A 12,256-nucleotide genomic window follows, 5' to 3' on the forward strand; every position below is an offset into this window, starting at 1 on the left:
TTATAAATGTTGTCAATATTGTCAATTGAAAGTCTAAACTTGTTACGAAGCATTTGTTTGTATGAGTAACGGTAGTTATTTCAGGAAATAATTAGCTAATTCTTGACCCAGGTTTTCGCAGATTTCTGTGAAACTTGCAATAAAACATAAACAAGCTAGATTGTGTACACTTTAAGATAAATGTAATTGCCTTGTTTGGCCAATGTGGTCGATGAACCTGAACCTTTTTTAGTTATGGAGAGGTGTATGCAGCAGCCATAACGCTAGCTACCTCCTTTTGGGGGAGAGGAATTCTTTGTTTTTTTTAATGTTCCACTAATCACTAGAATCATCATACCTTTTAATTAAAAGAAGATTTTTCTAATCTGTCTTCTGTTCTACATTGCCCACTGATGCATGTATGTTTCATATAGTTTTCCTCTATCTTGGACTTAAAGTGGTTGAAAATAAAGTTGTCTGATTAAGTATGGCGGACGGGGAAGATTTTTGTAAAAAAAAGCTGGCCAGAAATCTCCTTGATACATTTTTATTTGCCTTAGGTAATCATATATTTATTTATATAATTAAAAAAAACTAGTTCTTCTCTTCAATATGGTATTAACATCTAAGGTGTATGATTGAATATGAAAATACATGTATATGTATATATATATATGAATATACATATTAATATAATATTCTAACATCAAATGGAATTTTCAGAATTTTGGCTGAGGCTGGAAAGGCGATTCCTCTGTAAATACTTCCAACATCTCCGACACAGGCCAGGAAAAAGACACAAGCAACACCAAAACACATTATGTTTTTATGTAAAAAGTCAAAACACAAGTTCAGTTGGTACAAAGACAAACAGTAAGAGCCAGTTATACACAACAATACATATGTACATATTCACACCACTGTACTTCAGCATGCAGCTTTGACATCACTGAGCACAAACAGCACCAGAGATCTGCAGCCAACACATCAACTGAAGCCCCAAGAGCTGGGCTTAATGAGCCTATTCATTAATTACAAATTAAATAATTACGAACGCCCCAAAACATGACCCGATGACCACTGCCCGGGCTCTACACTGGAGGACTCCCAACTGGATCAAGCCTGGAGCCATCCAGTCAGAATCAAGACGTGTTTCAACAGAAAATCATAATATAACTGTAGCAGCAGAGTGTTTTGAACATAACATTTTTACTCTGAATCAGACGTTTGAATTAACAACTGTGCAAATCGCAAATATTTGATAGAGGAAGAAGAACAAAAAACAGTACTTGTTTGGAGTGCTCCACTCTAACACATGTTCATGAGTCCAGTCATCAGGTCTGGGTCAGACTGAAGACTTTCCACACAGACGAGCCCACTCTGAAATGCCTCTCAAACAGAAGGGTTTGCTATAGTAAATTAGACAAGAGTGGTTTAATTCTTTGTACATCGAACATGCATATAGCTAACACAGAAACCACCAATTTGGAAGAACCAATTATCATATTATTACTTGCACTTTTTAATAAATTACCATCTGCAGGCAGTTCGATGGTAATTAAATCCGTTGATACAAAACGTCTACAATTATTAAGACCACTTAGAATTGTTCGGAAGCATCATCGGGCGACATGTTATTGCGACACCGAGGTGTGTAGAAGAGGGAGGCTGAGCGACACTTCACCCAGGTCAAAATAGATCCCGCGAGTTAATGACCGAATCCAAATCCAATTTTCAAAAGCGTAAACAAACCATGGCATTTCAATAATTCCAGATAAATGAAAAAATAAGTATGATTTTCTTTTTCCCCTCAAATATTTTCTTGCTGACTTTTAATTATCTTTTTCTCCACAGTAGGCAGGAAAATGGTTTTGGATAATTTAGATGCAAATGAACTGAGAAGAGATCTCTTCTTCAGGAACGCTCTGAAACACAAAGTTGTGTTCCATCCTTCATTACTCACTTAATCATCTCCAACTCATTTAAACCAACATTTTGGTTCTTGCAGAACATTTAGTATCATGACTTCTTCTGATGCAAAGTCTAAATAGAGCACAAATTGTTCAAGTCATGCAGAAAGAAGGCCCTGGCCCTCCAGGCTGTTGTCCAGCTGGAGGTGTGGACTTCCTGGTTATTCCTGGAGGGAGGATCCAGGCAGCTGATTGGTCAGTGTGTGCCATCGCTCCATCCTCTGGCCTTTGTTCTTCAGGCAGTCTATCCAATGCTGCAGCGCATCTCCCTGTGAGTGACAGCCCAAGGACACGCCCCCTTCAACACAAAACAAACCCAGCTCATTAGGGTCAGTTTTACAGGAACAGTACGTGGCAGGTGGAGATGACCCTGGGATCAGTTGGATCTTTCACCTCAAATTTACATTTAGCAGACGCTCTTATCCAGAGCTACTTACAGTGAGTACAGGAACATTCCCCCCTCCGAGGAACGTAGGGTGAAGTGCCTTGCCAAAGGACACAATGTCCAGCAACCTTCTGATTACTAGCCCGATTTTCTAACCGCTCACCCACCTGACTCACTGACTCTCAAATTGAATTAATCCATCTTTAAAAACTGTTTGTTGGCTGGAAAAAAAGTCTCGGTTAACAAATGTGTTCTCAAACCAGACTGTAGCCGGTCCTCAGGAAGCCTGCATCATGAAGAGAGAGTGCATGTGCGAGCGTGCATGTGCGAGCGCGTGTGAATGTAGATTCTCACCAATGAAGTCGTTGGACTTCCCGAGGTCGTAGTCCCAGACTGTGACCTCCAGGGTCTTGGAGGACAGCTCTGTAAAGGAGATCTCGTAGAAGAATTCCTGAGGTCCCAACCCAGAGGTCAGAGGGTCAAAGGTCATTCAATAACGAGGATGTTGATCCTACACACATACATTCATACAGTCAAATGTTCTAACCATCAAACTATATACCATCCACATGCTGTAACCACTAACCCTAACCATCCACATGCTGTACCACTGAGCTAGTTCTTTAAACCTGTGGTCCCTGGGTGTAGTCTTGGGTTGAGGTGTCACTCTGTTACACTTACGGCAGCAGTCTGCTGGAGGGATTGTCTTCAGCTGTGGTTAGTAAATAAACTGACCACAGGGACTTACTTTGTTTTGTTTGTTTTCTAAACTCTGTTTAGCGCTCTCTGTCTGATTCTGCTAACAGGAGGCACTGCCTCATATTCTGTCTGATTCTGCTAACAGGAGGCACTGCCTCATACTCTGTCTGATTCTGCTAACAGGAGGCACTGCCTCATATTCTGTCTGATTCTGCTAACAGGAGGCACTGCCTCATATTCTGTCTGATTCTGCTAACAGGAGGCACTGCCTCATATTCTGTCTGATTCTGCTAACAGGAGGCACTGCCTCATACTCATTAGATGAGAAACAGTCTCACAGCCACAGTTTCACACGCCAACAATCTTATTATAATTTTGGATTATAAAACACACTTTGTCTCTCTCTTTCACACATGTTTACACATGTATGCTGACACGCACACACACAGATGCATGTTTACACACTTGTACTCACACACACATTTCCTACCTCGTTAAATTCTGGGTTGAGGGTCTTCTTTATGACAGCTGTTTTGTGCTTGGATTTCTTCTGCACGTCTGGCTTGAGATACCTGTGAGAGGAGAGAGACTGTCATGTCTTCAGAGACACACGTGTGTCATGTATGACCACAGAGAGCTAAGCATGTGTCATGTATGACCACAGCTGCAGCTTCTGATCCCTGGCTGATCCTTCCATCAGCCTGGTTCTCTACCCCCTCCTCCCTCCACCCCCTCCTCCTTCCACCCCTTCCTCCCTCCACTCCCTCCATCCACCATCCTTTCATCCCCCTCCTACACACCCCTCCATCCTTCATTCCCCTCCTCCATCCCCTCTTCCACACCCTTCCTTCTTTCCTTCTCCCCCCTCCTGCACCATCACACACTCCAACACTTGCAGAGACAGACGGCAACACAGCTGACACTAACCACTACACAGGGAGAGGGCGAGAGAGGGAGGGAGAAAGAGGGCGAGAGAGGGAGGGAGAGGAGAAGGGGAGGAGAGAGAGAGTGAGGGATGGAGGGAGAAAAGAGGAATGGTGGAGGGAGAGAAAGAGAGATGGCGGTAGGGGGAAGGGAGGATGCTGAGATTAGAATGTACCACTGCATGTGTGTAATAAAAGCAATCAAAGGGTAAGGTGTGAGGGAGTAAACATGAATAACATTTGAAAAAAAGGAAAGTAAGAAAGAGAGGGTAAGAACACGCTGCAGCATGATCGAGGGAGTGTGTGGGTGAGGAGAACACGGAGCATCTCTTTGGTATGCCAAGTTTATTCTTGAACCTCAAGGGGAAATAGCTGGTTTGTCATGCTTATCCTAGAAACTGTGTGTGTGTGTGTGTGTGTGTGTGTGTGTGTGTGTGTGTGTGTGTGTGTGTGTGTGTGTGTGTGTGTGTGTGTGTGTGTGTGTGTGAGAGAGAGAGAGAGAGAGAGAGAGAGAGAGAGAGAGAGAGAGAGAGAGAGAGAGAGAGAGAGAGAGAGAGAGAGAGAGAGAGAGAGAGAGAGAGAGAGAGAGAGAGAGAGAGAGAGAGAGAGAGAGAGAGAGAGAGAGAGAGAGAGAGAGAGAGAGAGAGAGAGAGAGAGAGAGAGAGAGATAGATACAGAGAGAAAAAGGGAAGCAGAGAAACAGGGAGGGAGAGAGAAGGTGGGGGTGATATATACATAGTTGAGATAAACAGAGAGAGGGAGAGAAAGGGAGAGGGGGGAGACAGACAGACGGATAGAGAAAAGCAGAGGGGGAGATATAGGTGGCTATGATATTTGCCTGCAGGCTCTTTACAGTCCTGAGAACACAAGAGGATTCTCGCTGTCAGCATGCATCATTAAGCTGAACATAACTGTACTACTCAAACACACACTTACATTCTCTCACACACGCCTGCACCCACTCACACACACTCACATTACAATTCTTCTGTTACAAAGCAGAGACCAATAAAATACTTGAGATTGCTGCACAACCTGCTCCTACAATGAACATCCTAATAACCCTCCAGCTCTCCCACAACCATGAAACTCATGGTCATAATCGACAACTGGCTAAATGAGCCAGCCGGCTGTTACACTTGCAAGCAACACCTTCAGGTGGATCAGTGCTGTTGTGAGTTGTGGTTGAAGTGGAGCTGATGTTCCTCCAGGCTGTCCAGGCCCTGGCTAGTGGAGCTGCTACACACACACACACACACTCTCTCACACACACACACACACACACACTCATACACACACTCACACACACACACACTGCTGCAGGAGACACCTTGTGTTCCAGGAGCAGATGGGTTTTCACAGCAGAGGGGGGGTGTCATGTCTCTGTCAGAAGTCCTCAACAGCTTCAGACATGAGCAGAATACTGACTGGATATGAAAACAACATTGTTCTTCAATTCTATGAATGTTCCTTTATCTCGTGGAACCTTGATTCTACGGTTCCTATGTAGGTTCTGTTGGAGAACCTTCTGAGAAAAAACCTTGGAAACCTTTTCTGTTTTAGATAGAACCTTACTCTGATGAGACAACAATTCTACACAGAATCAAAAAGATTCTTTAATTTACTTCCTGACAGGTAGATGAGAGGATGGGGGATTCAAGTGTGGGAGGATGATTAGAGGATGGGAGGAGGAGAGGATTAGGGGATGAGAGGATGAAATGAGTGGACGAGATGAGTGGATGAGAGGAAGAGAGGATGGGAGGAGAAGAGGAGAGGGGGAGAATGTACTGACGTCTTGACGTAGGGGTCAGAGAAGCCGTTGACGTCCATAGCAGCCAGGTGAGCGCAGCGCCGCACGCCCACACACAGCCCCCCGCGGGCGCGCTCCTTATCCTTCACATCGCCCTCGTCTGGTGGGGGGAAGAACTGCAGGGACAGCAGCAGCCGGCCCCTCTCTTCCATGCTCCGCTGCTGCTCAGTCTCCCACTGGGTGGGGAGGGGGGGGGGGGAGGGACACATCAGCGAGAGAGCAACAGAACAATCAGGAAGAGAAACCCTGGAAGCCCAGATGAGGAACAGGAGAGGAACAGAATGCGGGCACGGTGCCACCAGACCGTCTGAACGATGACCTTTATCTCTTCAGGATGGAGGATCCTCTCCTGACAGTGTGGTCAGGCCCCTGGCCCCCAGCAGCCTGACAGCCTGTCACAGGGGACAGATGACTGACCGTTGCAGAGGTCAGGAGGAGGAAAAACAACTTTTTATCCATTAAATACTTCCCTGGAAATCTAAATGCTGTAACAACTGGAGGTGCTGCAGTTTCCACATGGAGTGTTCTGGTTCCCTGCATGTCCGTTAGGACGGAGAGAGGGAGGGATAGAGAGAGGGATAGATAGAGAGAGGGAGGAGAGCGACCGAACAGCCACTCAGAAACACCCTGAAGAGTGATAGAGCGTCTCAGAACAGAGGATGAGTCACTGTTGGCTCAGGGCATCACATGTATGTGGGACTATTTATAGAGGGAGGACTTATGCTATTTTAAAGTGGCGCATTTTCCTCCTCAACCACATGTACTGCAGCGAGACCCAACTCATTCTCCACTCTGGGTGTGAACAATGTCCTCTGTCCCTCAGTCAGTCCAGAGCCAGTCTGGTTAAGAGAGGACAGCGTGACTAACAGCTGCTCGGTCCTCCACTCGGTCTCCCCTGAAGCTCTCCCGTTCCCCAGATCTCTCCACCTCTCGTCCTACTCCTGGAGGGCTGAAAGAAGGGATCAATATGCTAGCCTCCCCACTCCTCTCACATCAGCCCTCTATTCATCACCACCTACCTCTCTCGCTACCTCTCTCTGTACCTCTCTCTGTCTGTCTCTACAGCTCTCTCTACCTCTCTCTCTCTACCTATCTCCCTCTCTCTCTCTCTACCTCTCTCTCTGTCTGTCTCTACCGCTCTCTCTCTCTACCTCTCTGTCTGTCTCTACCACTCTCTCTCTCTACCTCTCTCTCTGTCTGTCTCTACCACTCTCTCTCTCTACCTCTCTCTGAACCTCTGTCTGTCTCTACCGCTCTCTCTCTCTACCTCTCTCTCTGTCTGTCTCTACCACTCTCTCTCTCTACCTCTCTCTGAACCTCTGTCTGTCTCTACCGCTCTCTCTCTCTACCTCTCTCTCTGTCTATCTCTACCGCTCTCTCTCTCTACCTCTCTCTGAACCTCTGTCTGTCTCTACCGCTCTCTCTCTCTACCTCTCTCTCTGTCTGTCTCTACCACTCTCTCTCTCTACCTCTCTCTGAACCTCAGTCTGTCTTTACCGCGCTCTCTCTCTACCTCTCTCTCTGTCTGTCTCTACCACTCTCTCTCTCTACCTCTCTCTGAACCTCTGTCTGTCTCTACCGCTCTCTCTCTCTCTACCTCTCTCTCTGTCTGTCTCTACCACTCTCTCTCTCTACCTCTCTCTGAACCTCTGTCTGTCTTTACCGCGCTCTCTCTCTACCTCTCTCTCTCTACCTCTCTCTCTACCTCTCTCTCTCTCTCTCTCTGCCTCTCTCTCAGTTCTCATTGAGATCAGATGGTGTTGTCCTTGTCTGAGTGCTGGCTCACATTAGTGTGTCTCAGACAGAAGTCATTAGAGGCTGTGTAGTTCAGACCAGCAGGTAAACACTACCTGGAAGTGGAACATTGATACACACAAATAAACAAGATATGGATCAGACTGCTGCATGTGAACAGAAACACCCAGGTACACCAGACAGATGAAGATGACAGACACATTAAAGAGAAAGAGAGGCACAGAGGTAGACACAGAGAGAGAGAGACAGAGGTAGAGACAAAGAGAGGTAGAGAGAGAGAGATAGAGGTATAGAGAGAGAGACAGAGGTAGAGACAAAGAGAGAGATGTAGCAGACAGAAAGTATTTGTTGTGGTTACCTCTCTCAGGTAGCAGGAGATTCCTCTCAGGGCTGCACTCATGGCCGAGGGAGACGGAAGCTGGGGGGAGAGAGGGAGGGGGAGGGAGGGGGAGAGAGGAGGGAGAGAAATGGGAGAGAGGGAGGGGTGAGGTGAAGAGAGGGAGGGGAGAGCAAGGGGAGGGATATTAGCTGCTACCATGGTTAAAGCCCCATCTGTCTGAGGAGCTTCAGTCTTGGATGTGTATCATCCACTCATCCGTCCTCTCTCTCTTTCTCTCTCTCTCCCTCTCTCTCTCTCTTTCTCTCCCTCTCTCTCTCTCCCTTTAATTTCTTAATCTTTTTGTTTCTCAAGTTCTCTCATATTCCCTCTCCTTTGTTGTTCCTGGCCCCCCACTGCCCCCCTCCCCCTCTCCCCCCTACCGGGGGCGGGTGCTCCAAACAGATGTTGTAGTGTTTGGTCTGGTCAGGTTTGATGCGTCGCAGTGCCACCCTGGACTCTCCGATGAACTCATTATGGGTCAGCTTGTCTTCATCACACACCGACACTCTGACCAGGGGGAGAGAGAGAGAGAGAGACAGAGAGAGAGAGAAAGAGACAGAGAGACAGAGAGAGAGAGAGAGAGAGAGAGAGAGAGAGAGAGAGAGAGAGAGAGAGAGACAGAGAGAGAGAGAGAGAGAGAGAGAGAGAGAGAGAGAGAGAGAGAGAGAGAGACAGAGAGAGAGAGAGAAAGAGACAGAGAGACAGAGAGAGAGGAGAGAGAGAGAGAGAGAGAGAGAGAGAGAGAGAAAGAGACAGAGAGACAGAGAGAGAGAGAGAGAGAGAGAGAGAGAGAGAGAGAGAGAGAGAGAGAGAGGGGGGGGGAGAGAGAGACAGAGAGAGAGAGAGGGAGAGAGAGAGGGAGAACATGTTGGAAAGAGAAGGAGGAAGGGATAGATAATTAGAAAATAACAAAGTTTAAAAGAGAGAGCAGCAGGTATGCTTCAGGGTCAGTAGAGATGATGACTCATGATTAACTCCCTCATCATGATTCATGTCGACGATGTAAACAGACCCGTGGAGAGACTGAGAGAGAGAGGCCTGATGCCTCTCTGGGCTGGATGGGACTGGAGGCAGCACTTAGCAGCACATTACTTCTGTAATAACTGCAGATTTAAATGAGGTACCCAGCACGTTGTGTTTGATATCTTGAACAGCCTTCAGATATAATGTGTTTTTTTCTGCACTGTACGATGCAATGAAGTTAAGATGTCATTTCTGCACTGTAGTGGAGATATTGTTATTTTTGCATCCCACCTGGTAGCTGAGATGTTACTTTACACAGTCTGGTAGCTGAGATATGGTTACTTTACACTGTGTCTGGTAGCTGAGATGTTACTTTACACTGGGCCTGGTAGCCGAGATATGGTTTCTTTACACCGTCTGGTAGCTGAGATATCGTTACTTTACATTGTGTCTGGTAGCTGGGATGTTACTTTACACTGTGCCTGGTAGTTGAGATGTTACTGTACACTGTGTCTGGTAGATGAGATGTTACTTTACACTGTGTCTGGTACCTGAAATGTTACTTTACACTGGGCCTGGTAGCTGAGATCTTACTTTACACTGTGTCTGGTAGCTGAGATCTTACTTTACACTGGGCCTGGTAGCTGAGATATGGTTACTTTACACTGTGCCTGGTATCTGAGATGTTACTTTTCACTGTGTCTGGTAGAGAAGATGTGGTTACTTTACACTGTGTCTGGTAGATGAGATGTTACTTTACCTTGTGCCTGGTAGCTGAGATGTTACTTTAAACTGTGTCTGGTAGCTGAGATGTTACTTTACACTGTGTCTGGTAGCTGAAATGTTACTTTACAGTGTGTCTGGCAAATACAGACCGTTCCTTGACTCTGACCACCAAAATACTGTTAGAACTCCACTTACAATCCTTGATCTGCTATCTTCATTCTACATGCTTTTTATATTGCTTTGCATGAAAACATCTGCTGAATTGATAACATTTAAATTGAGTCCAGGGCCAAGGACCATATCACACATGAGCAGCCATCATGAACATGCAGAGAACTGTCACCTGATCCTGAGAGAGGATATGCTCTGGATTCCTTCCCTCTGAGGGTTTTTATGGCGCTATGGAGATAACCCACCCCACACGTGTCAGAGGAGGAGAGGAGGATAGGAAGTGTGTGTACAGAATGTGGTGTGAGGGTTAGGGCTAGTGGGAGGGAGGCAGGGAGAGTTAGAGAAGAGAGGAACAGGATTTAAGTTTGTGTGTGCAGAGGCAGACTGTGTGTGTGTGCCCACGTTTTAGTGTGTGTGTGTGTGTGTGTGTGAGAAAGAAAGGTGGTGGGGGCAGGGAGAATGCAAACCATCTTATTTCCCTCTTTAGCTAAATCAATTACCAAGGAAGCAAGATACGTCCGTGTTCAGCTTCAGGAACACAGGTGATATGACACTGTATGCAGTCACAAGGGCTAGTTGCCCTGGGAAACCATTCAATCGACATCGGAGGCCCCAAAGGTAATGTCAGTGAATTGACTGTTTAGCCTTCACAACACAATGACCCAGAGTAGGAGAGAGGGAGGGAGATGAAGAGAGAAAGGGAGAGGGAGAGAGATGGAGAGAGAAAGGGAGAGAGATGGAAGGAAGACATATGGAGGGAAGAGAGATGGAGAATGAAAGGGAGAGAGATGGAGAGAGAAACATCGAGGGAGAGAGTTGGAGGGAAAGAGATGGAGGGAGGGAGAGAAGAATGCGTATTAGAAAGAGCGAGAAGTCAGGGAGTTAAGTTATTGAGGGGAGGAGAAGGAGGGAGAGACACCATTATTTTCCTATTAAAGTGACAGCTGACATTTCCAGCTCCTCAGAAACACGAGGGCACTTAAACCAGGAAAACGCTGCTTCAATTTAATCCGCAAGCTGAGTTAGTGTTATGAACCAGCACGCACTCGTCCAATCAGCAAGCAGTGACGTACCTTAACAGGATGTGTACATGAAGCCATCCATGCTGTGCCCTCCCTCCCTCCATGCCTCCCTCCCTCCATGCCTCCATGCCTCCATCCCTCCCTCCATGCCTGCATGGTTGTTGCTCTGTCGATCCAGAAAACCAACATGAGCAGCCTGCTGTCCATGGCCGCAGCGTGTTAGTAATCTAACCTTTACTACTTTAGAGTCAAACATCACAAATCTATCTCGTCTGTGTATCATCCCTGCAGCTTTAATCTAGATTCAGGGGGATGTGTACGGACCAACCACGGTCCGCATACCCCAACCCACAAACTGCAGAATACATCAGCAACCTCCAACTGGGACAGTGACCAGTTGTCAAATGGAAACTCAGCTCCTTTGTCCTAATCCTAATACAAGTTTTTTTCCCCAACATGAAGCACATTCCGTCAGCGAGTTCTACCAGGAAGTAGAACGGATTCTTTAATAGTTGTGAAGGTTTCCCTGGAGTGCCTCCAGTCAGAAGCCTTATCTGAAGAGAGCAGCCCGCTCTCCAGTTTAACAGCTCCTGAGGACAGGAAGAGATACAGGATACAGGAAGCCAGCCTGGTCCCTTCCTCCGCTTTGCAGGAAGTTGCATCTTCTAATAAAGGCCTGGCTGCCCTGCCTCACCTGTCCTCCCCCATGCTGCTCCTGGTGGGTCTAATCTCATTTCCCACAGGACAGAAATAGTCTGCTCCTTCCTTCATATTTACTCCGCCCTCTTCAGAGGATTCAGAACGCAGCGGCACGCCTGGTCTACAACCTACCCAGACGCTCCCACGTTACTCCATTCCTCATTTCCCTCCACTGGCTACCCATCACGGCCCGCATCAGATTCAAGACCCTGGTACTGACCTTCCGAGCAGTGAACGGGACTGCAACCGACTACATCAAGTCTCTCCTGCAGCCTTACATCCCCACCCGCCATCTACAGTCTTCTTCAGACAACTGCCTGGTGGTCCCACCGCTCAAGACCGCCCGGTCCCAACACAAGCTCTTCTCCTGCCTGGCACCCCAGTGGTGGAATCAACTCCCCACCTCCATCAGAGACACAGACTGTCTCTTCACCTTCAAGAGAAGGCTCAAGACGCACTTGTTCTGGGAGTACAACGGTACTTAGGAATGGTTTGTTGAACCCAATGCTAGTTTCCTCAAGGATCACAATGACTCTTGCTTAGAGACTTGTTGCTCTTGTTGGTTAGTGGTAACTACTTTAAACTGCTGTATTCGCTGCAAAATATTCTATTTGAGTTCATCTTATATTTATTTTTACTGTTGCTGCTTTTTTCTACAGGTACACTTGCACTTAGAGATTCATGTTGTTTAATTGTAACTTGCTTAACTACATGCTCTTATGGTTCTTCTCTTTGGCACTTATTTTGGGTTGTTCACAATGTGTGCTTCTTGTTT

General features: G+C 46.7%; 1 protein-coding gene across 1 annotated transcript in view; it reads right to left on the reverse strand.

Annotated features, from left to right (window-relative positions):
• Positions 1-822: 822 nt before the first annotated feature.
• The window catches only part of doc2a (double C2-like domains, alpha), a 14,196-nt gene continuing 2,762 nt past the window's right edge, over positions 823-12,256 (reverse strand). The window contains 6 exon segments of the mRNA XM_084670256.1: positions 823-2,247; positions 2,689-2,785; positions 3,524-3,605; positions 5,749-5,942; positions 7,880-7,939; positions 8,281-8,407. Coding sequence (XP_084526382.1) covers positions 2,111-2,247; positions 2,689-2,785; positions 3,524-3,605; positions 5,749-5,942; positions 7,880-7,939; positions 8,281-8,407 — 697 coding nt within the window. The 3' untranslated portion in view covers positions 823-2,110.

The sequence above is a fragment of the Hypomesus nipponensis genome, chromosome 13 (assembly GCF_054491055.1).
Source record: "Hypomesus nipponensis isolate SF chromosome 13, ASM5449105v1, whole genome shotgun sequence".
NCBI classification, from domain to species: domain Eukaryota; kingdom Metazoa; phylum Chordata; class Actinopteri; order Osmeriformes; family Osmeridae; genus Hypomesus; species Hypomesus nipponensis.